The sequence below is a fragment of the Calonectris borealis genome, chromosome 8, assembly GCF_964195595.1.
Source record: "Calonectris borealis chromosome 8, bCalBor7.hap1.2, whole genome shotgun sequence".
NCBI lineage: Eukaryota > Metazoa > Chordata > Aves > Procellariiformes > Procellariidae > Calonectris > Calonectris borealis.
In genome coordinates, this window is record NC_134319.1 from 8,399,694 (window position 1) to 8,421,989 (window position 22,296).

At 37.6% G+C, this 22,296-nt stretch overlaps 1 protein-coding gene across 3 annotated transcripts in view; it reads left to right on the top strand.

The window, feature by feature from the left end:
- Nucleotides 1-836: 836 nt before the first annotated feature.
- Nucleotides 837-22,296, top strand: part of LOC142084804 (BEN domain-containing protein 5) — a 971,351-nt gene continuing 949,891 nt past the window's right edge. Inside the window, exons 1-3 of one of the 3 annotated variants that reach the window (XM_075155804.1) lie at nucleotides 843-887; nucleotides 15,742-15,909; nucleotides 18,695-18,817. In XM_075155804.1, coding sequence (XP_075011905.1) covers nucleotides 18,703-18,817 — 115 coding nt within the window. In that variant the 5' untranslated portion in view covers nucleotides 843-887; nucleotides 15,742-15,909; nucleotides 18,695-18,702. Of the gene's footprint in view, nucleotides 888-15,741; nucleotides 15,910-18,694; nucleotides 18,818-22,296 lie in introns of all 3 variants that reach the window. The other 2 variants (XM_075155802.1, XM_075155803.1) reach the window with 2 other exon arrangements.

Here is a 22,296-nt window from a genome sequence, read left to right on the forward strand (position 1 = left end):
ATACATCGCTTTCCCCTGCTTCAGACAAACCCAAACCCTCCCGGCTGGGCAGCGGAATCGCGTGGGCAGCAACTGCAGCCAGCGACGGGTCGGGAAGTTAGAAGAAAGAGCAAGAGGGATGCACTCCCTTCCCCACTGGGGCGACAGAGACCCCCATCACCCAAACAGGCCCCTCTGCCCCCCACTCCTCTCCGGGTTGCAAGGCTGTAATTGCTCCCTGTTCTGGGTGGAAGGGGACATGCACCTCCATAACGAGCCTCTCCTCCTCGGAGCCCTGTGACTACCAGAGGGCCAGACCCGACTCCCCGCGGGCGGGGAGCGAGGCCCGGCTGGGGGCTCAGGTACCCGGCTACTGACCCCTCCTCCGGGGCGCTGTTACTGTAATTGCCGAGGTAGAGACAGTCGCCAGGGAGAAGATAACAAGCCCTTCCTTCCCTGGGCAAGCGGTGCCTGTAAACACCAGCAGCGAGAGGCACTGAAGGGCAGGCGGCCGGCGGGGCTCTCCTCACGCACGACCGTTCCCGCCGCTCACGCAGCTCCGGCTCCCCTCACGCACGGCCGCCCCACCCGCGACCGCCGGGGCGGCCGCCGGCCTGGGCGACGACGGGCGCAGACACTCTGCGCCCCCTCCCCGCCCCGGGCCCCGCTAGGTTCCCCGGGCCGCCGGGAAGGCTTCCCCCGGGCGCCATCCGTCAGCGCGACGCTCCCGCCGCGCGCCCACCCCGCGCCGCCATGGCGGCCTGCGGGCGGGAGGGGAGGGGGGGCGCGGGACTCCTCTGGCGGTGACGTGTGTTGCCATGGCGACGCCCAGGCAGCGTCTCGCTCCGTGTGGGGGGGTGGGGGGATGACAACAAATATGGCGGAGAGGAGCAGGACGGCAGAGACGGGTCAGTGCCAGCCGCAGTCGCCTGGGCGGGGGGAGAGGGGAAGAGCCCCCCTTCTCCAGGGGCTTCTGGCAGTAGAGGGGGCCTGCCTCGCAGCGGAGTGCAGGAGACGGAGCCCTCCTCGCAGGGGAAAGGGAGGGAAGCGCCTCCTGGCCGAGGGCACTGAGGTGGAGAAGGGGCCGGGGCAGAGGCCCCTGCCCAGGGAGCTGCGGAGGAGGGCAAGGCACCTTCCCTTGGGGGATGAGGAGCACCTTCCCGGGGGAGAAGTGGTCGTGGGGAGTGCCCCTTCAGGTAGGGAGAGGGGGAAGAGCCCCCAGGCACTCCAGCCCTGTCTGAGGGGGCATTGCCCCGTTGTGGGGAGGAAGGTGAGAGAGCGAGAGCCCTGCTCACCCAGCAAACAAAACGTGGGGGAGAGCCCCGGTTGTGCAGAGAAAGAAGCTGATGGCGGGGTAGCCTGCACTGTGCACCATGCTCCCCGCACAGGGGGCAAAGGTGGCGGTGATGAAGAGCAGAGCAAAACGGTGGTGCACAGGAGTTCCCCTCACACAAGAAACTATGACCTGCTTTGTTTAGAATGAAAAAAACAATATGTGAAGACACGGGGTTGGAATTGAAACTGCACCACAAGGCTGAGAGCTTGGGGGTTGACCTGCACGTGCTGCTTTTCCTGTACCTGGAGGCTGCGGAGGGGCAGCATGCTGTGCACCTTGCATCTCACATACGTTATTCTGTGAAGGTCTCTTTAAGGAAGGTGCCAAATATTATTCTTCCTATTCAGGATGTATTAACAATGGCTCTAACTGTGTATGTGAAGATAAGTTTGTTGGTGAAACTGAAGTTTTGTGTTTCCTCATGAATGATAAGGATCCTCTAGGTACAGGGGTCTTTCCTATTGTAACAAAACACAGTTAAGGTCTTTTCCAACCCACGTGAAAACAAAAGCCCCCAAAATAAGTTATGAAAACTAGAGATATTAACATTTGGAGGATGAAACAAAGATAATGACGGTTTTTCTGAATATTTAATATCCTACAGCATCATACATAAATTATCTGTGTTCCTGGACCAAAAGTTCATTTTCCTAGCCTGCTGTGGTAGCTGCTGTGCATGTGCTTTTCAGCCTCAAAATTGGCTCCAAATGAAGATGCATTATCCATAGAACTGATTTTGGATTTTTGGGCCACTTAAGGTGAAAAAAAGTGAAAAATATGTGAAATGCTGTTGTGCTCTGGGAAACAATACTACAAAGGTTCTTGAATTCCCTGTGTTCAGCCATGCTGTTTATGAACCCCTGAAACCACATTGTAAAGTTTATTGTTCATTAAACTTGTCCATGAAGCAGGTGATTATTTTCATCCACTGTGTTGTGCAACACTACTAAACACACCTGATCAGCTCTGACTGTGCTGCGAACAGGAAACAAATCTCCAGTGGCCATTTGACTTTGTCAGCTTTCCTACCTACTTATCTATGCCTGTGCTGTTGTCAGTAACTTTCTTTAACATGTAATGTAACTTTCCTACTATTTCCAGATTAGCGCATAAACTTATTCTTACATTGTGTTGTCTGCTATATTATTTAAATCTGCAGCCTTTCAGTATTTGCTTTTTATTTTTAACCTTGTCCAGAACTTTTTCCACATCTAACCATTGCAGCTAACTAATCAGTGATTTTCTCATGAACGTTGTGGTTCAGCTTGTGCTGAAATCATGTTTTGTTGCTTGTTCCTGATACACGTCTGCTTAAATTTTGCAATGCCTGTCTGGCCATTTTGCAAGTCTTAATTTGCGGGTCCTTCTTTTTTGGAGAAACCAGATTAGGAATTAAAAATTCAAAGAACAATGAAGATAGGAAAAAGACCCAAAACTTTCAGAGATCAGTAGGGGTTGGGAAGCAAACTTGTGATCTTGGCCCATTTTTAAGAAAAGACATGGAAAGTAGGCTGTGGAAAAAAAAGGTGGGGTGGTTTGGGTTTTTTTTGCCTTTTTCCCCCTAAATTTTGATTTCTGACTGTCACCTGACACTAAGGGGACAGGGATCCTTGGCAAATCCCCAAAAGAACCTGTTTGTCCCCTTAGAGCCAGGTGACACTGACACTGTTGATGTGCACTGTGCATGTAACATAAGTGGGGAATGTTCTTGTTCTTGGTGCATCCTAACTGCTTAGCGTGTCTTCATGATACGTCAGATCTGGACCAGTCTTTAGGAGATACAGGAATCTAGCTCTGGAACCTGCATTTTGCACAAATTTAAATTTTTATGTATGGATGCAAGGAGAATAAAGCCATTACAGAAGGACTGAACGCTGTTCAAACCATATAAATTGACTTAGCCAGACTATATTATATTTGCTGTTTTGTTTTTACAGCAACATCATGTTTTTATTCCTGGATCAGAAAACACAAGAAATAACTAAGTCTTATCTTCCCATCTTGAAATATTGATTGTTATTTGTAATTTTCAAATGAGAAAACTGAGTTACAGAGAAATTAAAGGTAACTTATCCATGCTTTATAGCAACACAAATTACTGTTATGGACCATTCTTTACTGGTTTAATTCAGTAACTTGTGTTTGACAAGAGTCAGTGTCAGGGAAAGATGTCAGAAAAAATATAATGTGCACTTACAGAAACGTGATTCTAAAAATTAAGTTTCTTCCTAAATATTATCTGATACTGAATTATATACATCTAAGATGCTTACAACCCCTCTAAACTCTTAGCTTTGAAAATACACTGTGTCAAGAGGTTTTGTATATTAATTATAGTTTATGGAAAACATACCTTTTTATAATGTATGAATTTTTCATTTCAGTTTTATTAGTATCTTCTTATTCTTCTGTTATAGGAAAGTAATTCTGTTAATCTTTCTACACTGGTAATTATACTTATTGTTTCTGTATATACAAATCTTTTCATATTTCCATTCCTTTTTCATGTAGACTATTTTTGTTTCTGTAGTAGTTTTTGCAAATTTTTAAACTTTTTTTTTATTGGGGAGGGGGATTGGGACACATAGGATTGCACAAAGTACTTCAGAAGAAGGACTACCAACAACTTTTATTATACTGCTACGCTTAGCATTATTTTCTATATCGTGATTTAAGCCAATCCTTGTGTTTCAAATGAGATTGAGACTTAATATGTAAGGTAGATTATTTCACATCTGTCTACTATGGAGTTCATATTCTGGTGCTATCCTCGCTGGACTAGGCAGACATCTGGTCTAATCCATTAGAATAGTTTCTGTGTTCTGATGTTTGGTTAGAGTGCTGCAAATCAACTCGCTCTTCCCTGGATTAATCAGTCTTTTTCCCATTGCAGTTGGCTCCTTACTCCTAGCTGGTTTCTTGGAACTGCTCAAATCAGCTTTCTGCAATAAACCGTAAATTTGTATGCTTCCCTGTTTGGGTTTCCAGGCTGAAGCCTTCATGTCTCAAGCTGGGAATCCAAATTAAAAGCAACTTAAACCTTCACAAATGAAGTCTGCAGGAGAATGAAAGTGATTAAGACTAGTTAGTTACTTTCAGGAGCTTCTTGGTTTGACTTCCAGTTGTTCTGCTCAGCTGACCTTGATGCCTCAAACTTTTGGAAGATACAGGATTTAGCAAGATGACCAGTTTAGCTAAGTTTCTTGAGAAACAGATCAATGTTATTTTTTCAATTCTGTAGCAAAGAGGACCTTATTAACTTCTCTAAGGAAGGTTTAGGAGTAGGTCAAAGTGAGTACAGAATGCCTGTATTTGCTTATTTTTTCACCCGTGAACCAGATGAAAGTATTTAACTTTTCAGACATGGATCCAGCTAAAATTTCACTAGTTATCTCATTCTCCCCAGGTCATTCTTATTCTTCTAGCCATCTATATTACCTTCAGAAGACTTGCTTCCAGAGGCCTGAATGATCAAAGGGTGCAGGTTCTCTCTCAGTTCTGTGATAGTTTTCTATCTGAGGCAGCTGAATATTAGCCTGGATTGACAGTTCTAATATGTGTTATTCCATAGTTACTAGTCATTTTGTGGATATTAGTATTTCTGATATTTCATTGGGTCATCGTCGCTGAAATCATAGTGAAGGCAAAAAAAGGCATTTACTCACAGTACTGGACAGGATATAAATATATGTCTTTAAACCAAAGATCCTGGTTATTGGAACAAACAGATTTCCCAGCTGAATGTGTAGTTTTTCTGTTTATTTACATGCCGTGATATATACCTTGCAGAGCGATGTTAAGTCACATTTCATATTAAGAATGGTTAGAATTTTTGAAAGCATTCACAGCTGGGCTCACTTAACTTCAGGAGGGAGAGCTTCAAACCACTGCTGAATGCTGAACCCCCACTCAAAGTTTGGGTCGTAATTAACATTTCTGAAATACTTAGTGTTGAGATCGTTATTTCAGAGATCTGGAGGGCCCGATAGAATAGCTGTGTAAATTCTGCAGTGTTTTCTAATTGATTTTAATATGATAGTGCTGAGCTGGACTGTTTTGAAAGATAGCTTTTGATTATTCTTTCAAAAAAGAATAGTTATTCTTTTAAAAGTATTTAATCACATATGGTATGAACACATTCTAGTATCAGGAACATACTGCTTTCTTTTAGGTGGCCTTATTTATTAAATAAAAACCGGAACTAAATAAGACAACCTAATTTATTTGTCTTTAAATATAGACCTTTTTGATAACTGGAACTTCTCATTGGCTTTATCATGAGGAAATTTAAAATAGGAGAAATGAGCTAATTACTTTAACAATATTATTTAATCTTGGTCTTTAAAATAACACCGTACATCAGTGGTACTTTTGGTCTTTCAGGCAAATTTAATTTCTTCAATTGAATTGTCCTTTCTTAAATTATTTCTGAATTTTCAAGTGTATATAAACAATATAGCTTATTTCCTAATATACACTACTAGCCTGTAAACGTAGCTGAATTCCAGTGTTTGGGAAAAGACATTGCAGTCTTCATGCTGAAACCGATCTGCCCACTATATTCTCCTGTCAACATGAAGAGATTTCAAAAGCCAGTGGAAAACTGTAAGGGTACTGGGCCCAGTCTTGCAGATGTTAGAACACCATAAAGAGCTATTTACTGTTGTTTATAAAATGCTGCAGGATGTATTTGTAAGCAAATCTGAAATGTGTTTTGTTCAACAAACACATTTGCCAGAACTTACAGATAGCATCGGTACATTTTAGCTTAGGCAGTTCGAAGTCCAGGGGATATTAGAGAAAGATTTGTTAGTAAATTTGAAGCACTCTGTAAGACTATTAACTACTTCAGTTTTTACTGCTTAAGTTGAAATATTAATTGAAGTGATAGATAGAAATTAACTATAGTCGCTACAGGAAAGTATTATAATAATCATTATAGTGTGTTGCCAATTGACTGATATTCAACTAATTTCCAACTTCTTCAGTTACGTAGTGGAAACAATCCCCACTAGAAGAATTCACTGAAGAAGAGCTGCTAATATATTTTTGGTACTTACAGCTTTGATCATATTTCTATTACATAATTTGCCATATAAGGAGACCTGAGACATACTAATGAAGGCTTTATACAGCCAGAAGATATAATTTCAGAAAAAGAAAGAAACAGGAATGTGTTGGGTATTCCAGTTGCCACTTCTTAATGGTTTACCATTTCCTAGCCATATTTCAAACAGTTTTTTCTTTGGCAAATAATCAAAGCTTTTGAAAGTTACTTACCTCAAGCCTCCCAACGTTTTTTCTTTCAGTGAAGTTCAAAGCACCCTATTAATTATTAGCACTTGTGAGAGAAGGTTTCTGAATTTGTAAAAATTAAAATAAGACATATTGAGAATTTTAATAGGTTTTATACTGAAATTTGTAAAACAGAAGTTTCTGAAAGTTTCTTTAGTGTTGCTGTCACTGTATTTAGTAGGCAGAAGTCTCATGCAAAAAACCAGATCAACCTCAGAATGCATTTATATGTCCTACATAGCATTTCTATTTTTTGAAGTTGAGCTTTATAGATATAATGCTCATTAAAATAGTTTTTAAAGTCAGCTTCCTGTGTTAAAATGTAACTGGCTTGATCTCCACATGGGGCCACTAACAGGACTGGGAAACTTAGATCTGCAGCACAAGCCTGCTTTCCAAATGGGACACCTAATGACAATAGCTGTTATCTTTAACAGAAGAAATGGACAACTTGTCTACGCTCAGAGATTTTCCTTCCTCCTGTTCCTCTTTCCTCCAACAACACCTGTTTAGAGACAAAAGCAATAGAGTGAAATGACTGTATAGTCATCTTTACTTTTTTTTTTTTTTTAAATAAAGAGCTAGGATGCCCTGATAACAGAAAGCACCAACCCCTGGATAAATGAGGTGCTACAGGACGTGAAGAGGAGTTTAGTACAGACATTTAGGGACATGGTTTAGTGGGCATGGTAGTGTTGGGTTGACAGTTGGACTCAATGATCTTAGAGGTCTTTTCCAACCTTAATGGTTGTATGGTTCTATGATTTGCTGCTAATGTCACTCAGATCCAGCAGTGCTATCTCTGCTCAGCACCTAGGTGTATGCATCGTGCTACATCACTCTCGTTTCTGGAGGATTGATTGTGCTGCCCTTTTCCAGAACTATGTGATTCTATAGAAACCAGCTCAGATTTCTCAAGTAATCCCCAAAAGTAGTTGGCATGCAGAGCCTTGATGCAGAATTGCCATGTTTAGATTGCATTGTACCTGAGATAATAAGTTCTTCCAGGCTCAAGCTGTGCCTGCAATTAATCTACTACAGAGGTAAACCAATTTACAAGTAATCGAGAGTTGGTTATGGGTACATATCTATGTGTCCCATATCCCAGCTTCCCTGTCACATTGCCCCCACACCTCATCATTTTCTTGATGTTGCCACAGAGGCCAAGCCTGTTACTTAAGAAGAGCTATATTTTTTGACCTTAGATTCTTGAATATGGTTTTTTTTGAAGTAATTTTACTATTTGTATGTCAGAATGATTTGGAAAACTCTGCTGTACTAAAATAATAATAATGACTTCAATTTCATTTTGTCACAGGCTGTGCAAATTCAGAGATGTGGACTTTAGTATTAAATCTAGGGCCCTGATCCTGCAAATGTCTGGCATTGAGTTTGATGTATATATGTGTAACAGTAAAGTGTTTTCATGATTGGTTCTATTTTAAGATAAGTAAGGTATTAAGGTTAGAGACTAGAACGTATACAGTCTGACACGTATGTTTTCTAATATACATATGTGTCCCTGTTCTCTCAGTGTGGTTAACTGGCTGATTTTGTAGATTCATTGCTGCAAAAATCAAGTGTAGAAAAGGGGGCGGGAGAGAAAGTAGTTGTCTTAAATTATTATTATTAAATAAATAAGCTAACTGTATTTCATTTACATGCTAATTCATAGAGCTATTTACTTAGCAGTGGATCTCACAATCATGAATGAAAATCGGTAAGATTTTGCTTTTACATACTGTTTCATAACCACTTTGAAAAATGTGTTGAATGTCAGTCTCCACAAAAGCAAATGGAACATCAGTTCCCTGAATCACCGGGGCAGAGCAGCAGGAATCCATTCCAAAGAAAGCCCAGCTGGATTCATTACAGGTCTACTGATGTGTTTTCATTTGCAATAAACAGCAAAGTTACTGTGCGATTACAGTAAACTTTAGAGCTGGGTAACACCTATCAAGTGACTATCATGTTTTCATGCATATGTAATGCAGATGAGATAGTGTGATGCACTTGATTAATGAAAAATTCCTCAAATAACCTATACAAATCCAAAGGCAGCGGCATTATTTCAGGGGAGCTGTCCATGTAAAATAGGATTGTGAGATAAACTTGCCTCTGTATTACTTACCTATACCCGAGGACTGTAGTACTGTAGAATAACAGATGTTTTGTAGCTACACAGAATACCAGTATATCTGCTGGTTATTTTATTTCTAAGCAGTACAAATAATCAGTAATTTGATCTCAGAGCTTTCTGTATGTAAGCCTTCTTGTAGGTAGAAGTTTGGCTTATGTTCTGAATATTTGAAACACTTTGGATGCATTTCATATTCCTATAAATATTGTATCAACTTAACATTTCCTTAGTTAAAAAACTGCTGAATATGGTGTATTAGTTAGTAGTGTTCTCTGTAGTTAAATTCCTGTTGTTACATTGCTGATGCAAGAGTTAATAGATCAAGTTTGCTTTGCTGACATTTTTATGTTAGAAAACAGGAATTCTGAAACAATATTTAAATCTTTTGCTATACAGTACTTTGTGAATAAAAGATAACACTGCAATGATCTAATTATTTGACAGGAAATACTAGATTGTGTTAAAGTGTTTCTTAACTAAAGAGTAAATTCAGCAATGTGAGTGGGCAATGCTTGGGTGGAAGAAATTCTCGGTGGCTTAAAATATTACTTTTTGGAATGGACTGTTTTGGAAAGTAGGGGGAAAGATGCTATTCTCAACTAAGAAGTTAAAGGAATTGTTTCAATGAATAATTATAATTATGGCAGTAATTAATAGTGTAATTGATTCCAGCAACCTAGGGGAACAAATTATTCCAGAAGTAGTACTAAAATCCCCGAATTATTTTGAATATGCAGTAGTCAAGAAGATTTTAACTCCAAAGTGAAGAAATTAACTGTGTCTGAAACTACTGTTGACTTAAATTGACTGACAGAAGACATGCCTACGTCTAATCAAAAAATAAATAGGAAGCAAGGGTACACCCGTATCTTTAAATTACACATATTCAAGAGCCAAGGAAAAATAGTTCAAGCCAAGGAAGGATGCATGAATTATGGCGCGTAATACACAGGATAGAAATTGTCAGTGAACTTATATCGCCCAGTTTTCACTTATCACACTCATAATGATAGCCCAAGCAGTTGAAACAGTGTGCAATTACCTCTCTTCCAATCATTTGTGAAGTACAGGGTCTGTAAGAGAAAGATAGTGCTATGCAAAACTGCTGCTATGTTTCCCCACAGGATTTTGTGCTCTGTGGAGTCCTCATGGAAAGCCTAGTTTCCCATGGATAAGGATTCATTACCAGCATAAAGGTATTAGTGGTTGAGTCAGGAATTGTATTCAAGTCTCTTGAATGCTAGACTTACTCCATGATAATCAAATATATCTTTTTCTTTGGACAGTTACATCCACAACAAATTTACAGTAGTCATACTTTAGATATCGAAAAATCAAAATACCTCTGAAGAGTGGGTATGGTGTTGTACCACAGCTGGCCTGTCTTGAGGCTTACCAGGCTGATTGCTTTTGCAGAATACCTGAGAATGAACTAAAAGCCTGATCCAAATTAGAAAGCACAGCTGTATTGCCTCAGTGCTGAACCTGAAATAATGTCCATGATATAGCTTATTAGCTCAGGTGCAGCATCACAGCTATAGCTGGCTTCGTTTTGGCCTTGCTGGGATCACAGCAGATAAGCTCATGTCTTCCAAAATGTGGCATAGACGTCTCTTTAAATACAGGTCTGGAAAGCCTCTGTTCAATCAGTAAACATATTAAGACATCAAAAGTGCTAGGAATTTGACATGAAAGGGGTAATCTTCATAAACAGAAAAAGCAGTGTTTGTATGTTTCTTACTTGATCTTGCCAATAGTCTTGAAAGATTTCCATAGTACTTCATACTTAGTGCTTTTAGAAGATGCCTTTTGTGGGCAAGCATCTTGAACATGATAGTCAGGACTGAGGAGTATGAAACCTAGGACAATTAAAATAAATAAAGCCTTGGCCTTTTGAGAAAGCTGAAATAAACCTACTTCTCTGTTATATCAGGAATAATTATTACCTATTGAGTCCTTTTCAGTTTCCCAGCTGAGAATCAGTTGGTCCTAAAGAAAAGAGACACACACAGTTGTTAACTTACAGAGATTTCAACTTTATTAGTCATTGAAGACTACATAGTCATGGGTCAGGGTGATTGCATTGGTTGCTATGTATAAGATGTTTTAGCTGCATTTATCTTGCCTCAACGTGAGTTATTTTTAATTTAGAAATTTATTTTGTCATGACTTCTTTCAAGGATGCTGTCATTAAACCAATTTTAATTATGCTGTTCTTGTAGGATAAAGACCACCTGATTCGCTCACTCCTGCTTAGGATATCATAATCTGGCTGTTGGTTAATCACATCTTGTGCTCTTAAATCAGAAAAAACGATTTATTCTAGAATATACAGTGAGGATAAAGAAAAAAAAAGCCATGGAGGGAGTAATGTTCTTATACTGAAAAGAGTTTTTGCAATAAAATATGATTTTACTGCATAGGAGGGAAATGGTCAATGTAGTCTGTAGGCCAGACCTCTGTTGCTTTATCAGTGTAAGTATGGATTAAGTCTGTCCGTTTCATACCTTCTGTATGAAACCTGAAGTACTATACACGGAAATTAACGTTTGATCTGCACCAGCTATAACTAACTGAATCAGTATCCTTTGGCTGGTGCTATTTCTTGAGGTTGTTCAGAAATATCTTTTAGTAAGCATTTTGCAGGTAATCATTCTGCATTTAAAAACCTTGTCAAAGAAAGGTTTTTGAAAATACATAGTATATACATGCATCTCATTAATATACCTGAAAGTTTAAGCTAGATACCCTGCTTTTGTTAAATCAGTGCTTCATACCTGGGGCAGCTGTTGAAACATGGATGTATACCTAGTATCCATATGTATATGGACAGCATATACATAGCATATATCCATGCACCTTTCCCTTCTTTCCTCCCACTTTCTCCATCCTCCCCCACATATAATACAAAACCAGGTGTATAACATCTGATTTCTTTCAGGATTAGGTGGCATGGGAAATACTTACAGCATTTTAGGATAGTACCAGTGAATGCTAGTGAGTGACTTCAACCACCAACCTTTTTTTCCAGTTTTGTGGGTAGTATCATGAGCTTTTGCCCTTACCTGGCATTTTCTACCAACTACAATTACAAAACCTGCCATTGTCTGCCTGTTTTGACTCGGTTTTTTTTGCAGGTCACATGCACTTCTTGTCTTGGGGAAATCGGTTGCTTACAGATTTCAAAAACACATGAGACCCTATGAAAGAAAGTTTTACCCATTAAAGTTCTTTAGTACCACACAAGGGATCTGCTTTAACTCTTCAGTTTTTTTCCTGCCTCAGAATCCCTAGACACAGAATTTCCTCTTGCTTGGTAGGAACACCCCCAAAAAATCTTTTGCTGACCTAGAACTTGAATTCCTATGCACTCTTCAACTGGTGTTTCAGCATCTCCTATTATTCACATGCAGACCTAATTCTCTGAGCCATCTCTTATCTCCCAGGAAGGATGGACTTGCGGATACAACTACTTTTTGCAGATGCAACTCTGAGGAGTAGCTGAGCTCGGTAGCTATTAGTTACTCTTTTCTCTGCTAGTCGGGGATGTATGTGATGCATCATATTTTTGTTTACAATTTATATGTTTTATGCTTTTGTTTGATCTTTTTTTTTGTTTAAAGAAGTATTGCTACTATAGCAACTGTTGCATCATGTGATATCTTTGATACTTGTTAAAGAATAAATCTGTATATCAGATGAAATTCACTGATTCTTACAATGTTTTTAAATAAACATATTTTCATTTAACATATTTGACACTACTTTTTTTTCAGTATTTTTTTCATTTCTAGTGACGAGTGTTTTACTGGATAGGTTAGAGTTTATAAGTACAGTAAAAAGAATAATGGATATTATTTTTTTCTTGCTTACTGAGTTCAGAGCATGAATTGCTTTTTTATTTTCATGAGGAAAAACTGTTCATACCTTCTTGGACATTTTGGGTTTCACTAAAGAGATAAAAAAAATCCATTGCCATTTGCCTCTGACAAGAAGGTATATCCTTGGAGATAGCCCACATTGAGATAATAAAGAAATATTCTTGAAGTAAAGCTTGAAATTATGCTTTTAGGTTAAAGATTGGAAACAAATATTACATATGAACCAAATACAAGTCAACACAAATTGACTTATTTTCTTTTCTTGTAAACTTGTAAGACAGTGCCAGCCACTGGGAGTGAGGAATCATTGTTCAGAGCAGCATTTGTCTGCCAGATGTTGTCTTCAGTTCAATGTTCTTCACTAGATTTTATAAAGGAGCTATAACTGACTTTGGATTGATAATTGTATCTCTATCTGGATCTAGTTTTTTTGAATGGACGGGGCAGTGGAGATTTCTCATCATCTTTTCATATTTGGTCAGCCAGTAAGTTGACAGCTTTGTTTTGAACTAAGCACCTTATGTACTTTTTTGTTCCTACTTATCTTTGGGCTGCCTGCTGTCTGCTCAATATAAGCATTTAAGCAAAGTGCTCTTTGCGGTACCACCAAGCCTTTTGTAGGGACCCCATGTGATATCTTTAGTGATCATTTTGCTTTGACATGTTTGCGTATAAGAACAAGACTTTTCCCACTCTCAGCTTCGAGTGAGACACCTATGCCATACCTTCTGCTAGAGTAAATCAGTTTGGGTATGTATATTTAAAAAAGTGTGAGGGATTTGGATGTACTTGTGCCTTCTAACCCAAAATAAAAAGGTAATGGTGCATTAGCCAAGGAATTGTGTTAGGAAGGTTAAAAGGATATGTTGTCTGGTAGCCTCTGTAGAAAGAGTAACTTATGCAGTAAAAATAAAAAAAACAAACAATAAATTACAATTTTTTCCTTCCTATTTATGCAATCTACCACAAGCTTTTTTGAGTCCATGGCAGTAAGCTTGCAGTTTGTTTTTCCCAAGTACTTTCAGAACCTTTGCAAAGCTCAGAATTTACCTGAGAAGCTCTGCTAAACTAGTGCTTGTCTTTCCTTCTGCATGTTTTCTTGAATATTAATATCCTCTTACAGTTTGGCGACAGACTCTTGACAGTCTGTTGGTCAAACTGTAGGAGGAAAGTAGTTGAAGAGACAATTACTTTAAAGATGCTTTGTCTCAAACTGGGTTTCTAAATAACAATGCAACGTTACTATTTTTTAGAACTAGACCAAGCTGTATGAGAATGCTGTCCGTGATAATCAACATTTTCCTTGTTCTGCTTGACCTTTGAAGTAGGTAATGGTGACAGTATGGGCACGCTACCTGAATGTGAGGCAGCAGGTGTGGTTGGTACTACGCCAGGTATTCTCTCAAACCCTGTAGTCTTAACATAATTTCTTCCATTTCTTTTCAGATCACAGTGACTGTGAATTAAGTACATTTCAGATTGACAACACTCTCTGCAATATGTTTAGATTCTCAGGGTCATGCCCAATCCTTGCTGCAGGATACATGGCTGTGAAGATCAAAATGACAGTTGTGTTTTCTTCTTTTTCTTAGCGTTTTTTAAGCCGGTGGAGCTGGAATTCCAAGTTCCTGCCTGCTGCTGCCTGTAGGATTTTTAGAATGGCCATAGAGCATTCAGAGCTGATAGCAGAAATAACAAATCTTCCTGAATATCAGTGCTGCTGAAGCCTAGGGACAATGATATAGAAGCTTTTATTTAAAAAAAAAATCAAAGAATAATCAGCTATTAAGACTATTGATTTCTACAAATGCTATCATGTAAAAGAATTTTGCTAAAATTACACTGTTTGCAGTTTTCTGATTTGTGGAGAAGACACTGTTATTGGCATATCCTCCATAAGTGTTACTTGTCCAAAATGTGAGTTCAGCAATGTTCATCTAGAGACTTGTTCTATTTAGGAGCTACTAGGAGTTGCTGTTGGTCATCTGAATGAATTTTTGTTTGTGGCAAAAAAGAACAGATTCACTTCTTTGTATGGGTTTACAATAACAATACTGCTCAAGGTTGATGAAGCTCTTTGTTAGGATACCTGGAAACTTTTCTTTACACCGTAGAAATTTTCAGTAGCAAAATGTATCCTCATTTTGTTCTAAAATAAGGATCTCATAACAGAATGAGAGGTGTCTTAATGACATTTGTAAAACTTCTACAAAGTTCACTTGCAGTTATCGTATCTTTTCATGTTACCTTACCTTTCTAATTGGCTATCCTTGTTAGGCAGTAAGTCTGATTATAAAAATGATGCAGGTTTTCCAGGCAAATTCACTCTATATTTTTCTATGTCTGTTTTAATGCAGCTGTGCTCTCCTACCTAATGTAGCATGAGGGTAGCTGCCGGCTGCTAACTCCGTCAATTCTGAAGTTTGTCACAGCTGGAAGCTGGGCTCGTTGTTTACCCAATTCAAAGAGTAACTATTACTTACTAAAGAGTTACTTTCCTCTAGAAACTGCGATTTTTAAAGAAAATGTGCCTAAATTTGCATGATGTTTATTGTAGCAAATACTGTTTTCATCTTTGCCTAAATGAAAAAATTGTTGGCTTTACCCTTTGAACTTAAGAATAGCAAGAAGCTCTGGAAGTCTCCAAACTCTTCCTCCAAAGAATCCCAGTCCCCTGTAACTAATTCTATTCATTTTCCCTAGTTTGATGTGGCATATATCCACGATGACAATAGTGATGAATGCAGATACCAGAAGACTCTGCTTTATTTTAAAACCTTATATACTTACAGAGATTTCAGACACCTGCAGATTTTGTACCTGATAGAAAATTACCATTAAAGTTTAATACTGTGGTAAAAGTAAATCCTAGGGATTTGCTGGAGACTCCAGGAGTTTAAGCTATAAAGAATTAGAATAAAATAGCTATGTGTCTTACAACCTATAAGAAAAATAATTGACAAAATAAGACCTACAGTCTGAGAAAATTTCTTTGCTAAGTTACTTTTGCCTTTGTTTGTCTTATCTAACCTTTTTTCAAAAGAGAATCTGGCCTCCTTAAGTGTAATGTGCAGGATGTACTTCAGTTAATTCTCTTCTTTCCCTTTCAGTTTATTTCAGATTGAAGTACTATTTCCCTTCCCTACAAGATTCTGTCATACATCTTTGCCTTCAGTCAGGAAAATCTACTTAGGGCTCCCCAGTTGTGAGGACAGTATCTCTTTATTGGCCAGAGGACTTACGGCACAGTATGACATAGTTCTCTCCATCTGAAGATGGTAATGTATTCTCAGCAACACTCGCTGCATTTGCTGAACAGACAAGCGTGAAGCCATGTTTTATAATCTAGTAATACAGCAATGCAGGCTCTTGTCGGCCAGTGGTCTGGCCTTTTCTTTATCACCCAAGGAGAACATGCCAAAAGAGATATAATGCTGTTGTGCTATATAATAACGTGAAGTTCAAAGACTGCAGTTTTGCATGTTTAGAGATTAACTAAAGATAATATAACTCAAAATATAAGAACAGTACATTCTGAATATTCAAAGTACTGTGTAATAAAGAACATGCAAGGAGAGATTAATATTATTAAATGACTATGAATTATAGGCTATTTGATGATTTTATTCTCATTTCTGAATGGCTGCATTAGGCCAGGAGGAGCAGATGGAAACTTTGCTAGGACACAGTTACTTGACAGCTTCCTTCTGCATCATGTAAAGACTCCATTGGTAGATTTTCTAATTTGTCAGTTAGGTGGAAAGGGAGATGTAGCTCTGTCTTCTGCCTGCTTTTCCTACACTGTCTTATGGTGGCAGTATTATGAATGTAATCGTTTCTAGTTTCTTCATCTTTATCTAAGCGGTGTTTCCCAGCTATCTTTTAAGAATTACAAGCAGCCTATTACTTTTAGCTGAGACTTACAAGAGAGCATTTAACCAGGAGGAGTTCAGTCTTCTTACTGCTCTACTTAGTTGACTCCCTGCCTCCCATTCTTTCACTTTGGTCCCTGGCAGCTCATGCATTCTTGGTGGAGATCTGCAGGTTTTCCCTGAATTTTTCTTTGTATCCTTGATTCCATGTGTTGGATTACAAACGATTAACTTGACTAACTGCGACAGGTATATGGGGGCCCTTAATCAAAGTGGCACTGAACTGAAACTGAGGAAATGGTTTTCCTGTGGCTGCTGTTCTGAATTACAGGTTGCATGATGCAGAGGGATGAATTGTATCAAGTGACACAATCATGGCCATACAGATACCCCATCCAGGTCTAAGTTTGCCTCTGGTGTTACCAGCCTTTAAGCAAACTGTGTCAGCATGCTGGTAAAAAACATCTAGCTAAAAATATCATAAGTAGCAATTTTACATTTAAAGAAAACAGTTTAAATGCCGCAGATTGCTATCTGTGGGTCATTATTCAGTGTAAACCAAATAACCTTGAGGTTGCAAATAATAATTTTGCTAAAAAATAATAGCGTGCATTATTTAATAAATAACTTTTTGGATTATGATAAAGTAAGAAAAGGCCTAAATTCTCTTTGTTCTGTTGTAGTACTTCTCAAAGAGACTAAGTTTCAAATTTCTTCCCTGGGAAGACTGGGGATTTATATGCTGAGTGTTGACCTGGATATAGATATTTTTTAATCTGGGATTTATATACCTCTGAAAATATGGGCATATAATAGAAAGCCTGACAGACCCTTTAACTGTGGTGTCACTAATACGTTGGTATAATTTGTTACCTCAGTTAAGGTGTTTTGCCTCAAGAGGTGGAATACATTTATGTATGGAAAGGTCAGTTTTAATTAATAAGCTGTTTTCATCATTCAGGGCCAATATGAATTGCTTGTAACATTTGTGTGAAATAGTTTTCAATATAAAAATAAAACAAATTGAGCTTTATGTCACATTCATCATCCTCCGTAACCCATTTAAATGTCAAAAAATCAGTACAGACCAAAAGTCTATTTCTAGAAGCCTTAGTAGCCCTATTTATCAGAGTGAAATAAGATATTATCATCCCATTATTCCATCACATGCCTTCTGCACTTGAAGACATGCACATTTCTTCTAGTTTTCTGTAACACAGAAGATAGTTTTTCTATTGTTAAATGTTTGTAATCCAAACAGTAAGTAGTGAAGAAAATGCTGAGCCGATGTCAGAAGAATGAACAGCTAATTATATTATTGTGTATTTTTTTCACTATACTGTATTATTAATGTATAATTACTTTCTTGTACATTTCTCAAATGAAAAAAATCACTGTGTTCTTCCATCCCTATTTGGAAACAACTTTTTTGCATACTGCAATTTGTTAGACAGTATAATTTTACTGGAAGGACAAAACTTTCAATATATATACTACTGACAAAAATCATGCCATTGTATAGAAAATTTATGTCCTCATAGATTTTATTATGAAATAAACCCTGTATTTTAAAAAAAAATTTCTTTATTTAAGTTCTTTTTCAGCATTTTGTTTCCTAAGCAAGCAAGGCTCAGATAATCACATGCCTCCGAGAGTGTATGTCTCTCCCGTCTAATAATTTTCAAATTTCAAATATGAGGGGGACTTAACAGTCTCAGAGGTTCTAAGTTCATTTAAGATGCATGAAAATAGGCAGCAGGATAGAGGAAAAAGATCCCATTAATGCCCATAGTGAGGAAGATGCTGCTGAGGATTATGATAAAGTAAGATGCTGCTGAGGAGTTCAATTCTAGGGAATCCATGCAGAATATACGTATTAGAGAGCTCCAGTCCAAAGAAGTGGATCCAGCTGAATATCAGACTATTGCATACGAGAGTGTTCAGCCACAGGACATGCATGTGCAAGAAACCAGGCTGTGTGGTTTGCTACTTAGAGAAGCTTTAACATATGATGCTATTATTATATCCAAATTCTTAAATAAACTTTGAAAAGAAAGAGTTCATTTACTGGTGCATATGTTAAGTGGCGCAAATTTCATGTTATGTAGAAAAGCATGGGGAAATATCCTTCTACTGTTTTTTATAGTTTTTTGTTTTATGCTCATGCTTTTTTTTGCTTTTACTGCAATAGGTAATGCCATGGGAAGTGATGATATCATAGCAGGGAACGTGAGCAAGTACACTGTTCTCCCAGCTGGTTATTGTGGACAGCCTAAAAAAGGACATCTTATATTTGATGCCTGTTTTGAAAGTGGTAAGCATTTTCAGCGTTGTTTTATGTTACGGAGTTGTCAATATATTAACACTTTTAACTATATCACTCCTCTTTATAAAATGTGTCTTAATTCTAAAGACGACTTGCATTAAATACTACTTAACGCCTTGGTTCACATCAGTCAGAGTATGACATAAAATCAGACTGTTCAAATGTAAAAACGGTTGTGAAGTTTGTTATTACCTACAATGTACATTTCATCAGGTCCATCTCTTACCACATGTAGATACATAACTGGATTTTATTCTATTGTTATATACAGTATTTGTAGACCACTAATCAAAGATGTAGTATTTAAAATACGTTATTTTAAAATTTAGTTTGGAAGTTTACTGGGGAAGTTAACCTCGTAAAGTGCCAAGTCCGTCCTTGCATAGTTAGAAGATTTTATAAACGTGTACGTGCTGTCTTTAAATATATTTCTTCATGTTTCTTGTGGCCTAATTCTGTACTGCTGAGGTTAATGGAAGTTCTGCCTCTGATGTCAATAGAAGGAGAATTAAACTTTAGGAAGCTACTGCAAATTGAAAGAGATATTATTTTTACAAGAGTTATAGTTAGCATATTAATTTAAAGAATATTTTAAATTATGTATGTTTATGTGCATGTGGGGTGTGTCACGTATATATGGGGTGTAAATATATATATATGAATATGTAGCATTGTTTAAATTTTTGTGTTACATATATGTGTCTCTCCAGATTTTTAGCTTAAATCTATTATTGTTGGCTTACATACTTACAGAGCACTGTTAAACACCATATGTACAAAAGGCATTTGGCAGGATAAACTATAGTTTTTAACATGGTTTATGTGAGAGGTGCTGGTAATGCCAAAACTGCTACAGTGTCTTGTAAAATGAGCTTTTTATGAACAGTTATGTCCCTCAGGGTAGAATACTGGCTGCCAGTTCCTGGATAAATATTAAATTGAGTTATTTAAATCCTTTGATTACATTATGTAAAAGGTGTAAATGATGCAGTGAATAATAAAGAGTATCTTATTTTTGGTATGTCTCTGAAAGTTCAGACAATAGTTATGTATTTTTAAAAATACTTTGGATGTTGTTTCATAATAGTTATGGTTTTATGAATTTTTATATCAGAAAATGGCTTATGAAATTAATCAGTTGGCCAAGCTGAGAAATTTACTTTATTGTGTTAAGCTGCTCTGCAATGAAAAGGATCAGTAGCAGCCATCAAATTATTTGTGAAGTAATGTGAATCACTGCATGACGGTTTAATTCCAGTTTTTGAACAATAGAATTAATTATATTTTTAAATGAAAACATTTATTCCATTCAAAGGTAACATTCATACTTTATATACTTTGACAATAATAGCAGAGGCAGATGCTATTTGAAATACTGTGTTTATTTACATTGTAGCATGATGAGGCTGTGATGTCGCTTTGCATATTCAGACACCTCCAAAATACAAATATGAATAAAATTAATACCTTCATTTACTTTCTCACGATGATGATGTTTTAGCAAGAATGATGATAATATTGTTATTACACTTAAATACTTATATTGTTATTACACTTAAGGTGTTATTACACTTCATATGTAAATTCATTTGATCTTTTGTTATATGTCAGCCAAGTAATTGCTTAGAGTACCTTAACTGGTTAAAGCAAATTAACTGATTATTGGATATTTTATGAAGTTTTTATTAATGCTAAAATCTATCCCCTCCTATTATCCAAACAGTAGTATACAACATTTATACAGTAGTGTATTGATGCTCTTTGAGTACCACCTTAAAATGGTAATATCCTATTGGAATTGCCTTTTTCAAAGAACAGGTTATAAAACTGATCCCACCTGGAGTACTGCATCCAGCTCTGAGGTCCACACTACAAGAAATACATGGACCTGCTAGAGGAGTCCAGAGGAGGGCCACGAAAATGGTCAGAGGGCCGGAACACCTCTCCTATGAAGAAAGGCTGAGAGACCTGGGGTTGTTCAGCCTGGAGAAGAGAAGGTTCTGGGGAGACCTTATTGCAGACTTATATTTCAGTATATAAAGGGGTCTTACAAGAAAGATGAAGGAAGACTCTTTGCCAAGGCCTGTAGGGACAGGACAAGGAGCAATGGTTTTAAACTGAAAAAGGGTAGATTTAGATTGGATATAAGGAAAAAATTTCTTACAATGAGGGTGGTGAGACACTGACACAGGTTGTGCAAAGAAGCTGTGGATGCCCCATCATTGGAAGTGTTCAAGGTCAAGTTGGACTGGGCTTTGAGCAACCTGATCTAGTAAAAGATGTCCCTGCCCATGGCAGGGGGGATGGACTAAATGATCTTAAAGGTCCCTTCCTACCCAAACCATTCTATGATGCTGTGATTTCTATGAAAACAGGACACATTAATTTTATAATAATTCCAATTAGTGTTATCTTATAGACCTAAATATACCTGAAGGATATAATTTATAGATTTTTTCTTAGATTTTTTTCTAAGACTTGTGCTTTGTCTCTTATGATGATGTTGTTACTAAACATGAGTATGTCATTGCAACCTAAGATCCCTCATGCTTAAGAGGTATTAAAGGTTCTTCACAGTTAAAGTTTTGTAAGGATTTATTAAATCTTTAAAAATAAACACAATGCAATTAAAAACCACAATAGTTATACTATACAGTGATTATAACCCTATATCTAATGTAACTTTAGTAGAACTTTTGACAGGGGTTTATATAACATTTTCACTGCAAATGATCTTGGTCTTAATGAAGCTATGTTAGGATGGAGCAAAACTGGCTGGACTGTGGTACTCATGGAGTATTTATTGATGATTTGCTTTCAAAATAGAAGTTGTCGTAAATGTGATTCCATAAGTGGCTTTCCTTCTTTGGCTGCATTCTGTATTTTGTTGAAAGATCTGGTTGATAGAACTGAAGGTTCCCTTCTAGACCTACTTTTCAATGACTATGATTTTATATTGCAGAAATGGAAGTAAATACCTTTCAGCATAGAGAAAGAGTATAAACTTGTAGAAAGCAGGAAAAAAATTAACACAGAAGAAATACTATTTAATATGCTTTCATCTTTTAATGGCTATCATTATTGTATTAAATAGTGTTGACAAGTAGGAATTTGTTTGAGACAGAGAGGTGTGTTTTTATGTAGTCTGAAAACCAATGTCCAGTTTGCTATTTTGAAGTGCCTTGCTTTCAAAAAATCATAGAAAATAGAATTGAAATGGGCATTGGGATTCCTTTTTAGTCCACTCTGTTGTTGAGAGGCAAAATACGCTATTTTTGCCATTCCTGACAGATATTTATGTATCCTTTTCAGAGGCTTTCAGTGTGGAAAGTTTCAATGAGAAAGCAGCAATCCATTGTAATGCTGTAATTTGCTCAATATAAGAAATATTTTCTTTCTATGTAGAAATGTTTTTACCAAAAATACCTTAATTCTTGTCCAGTCCTATAGGCACAGAAAGCAGATTG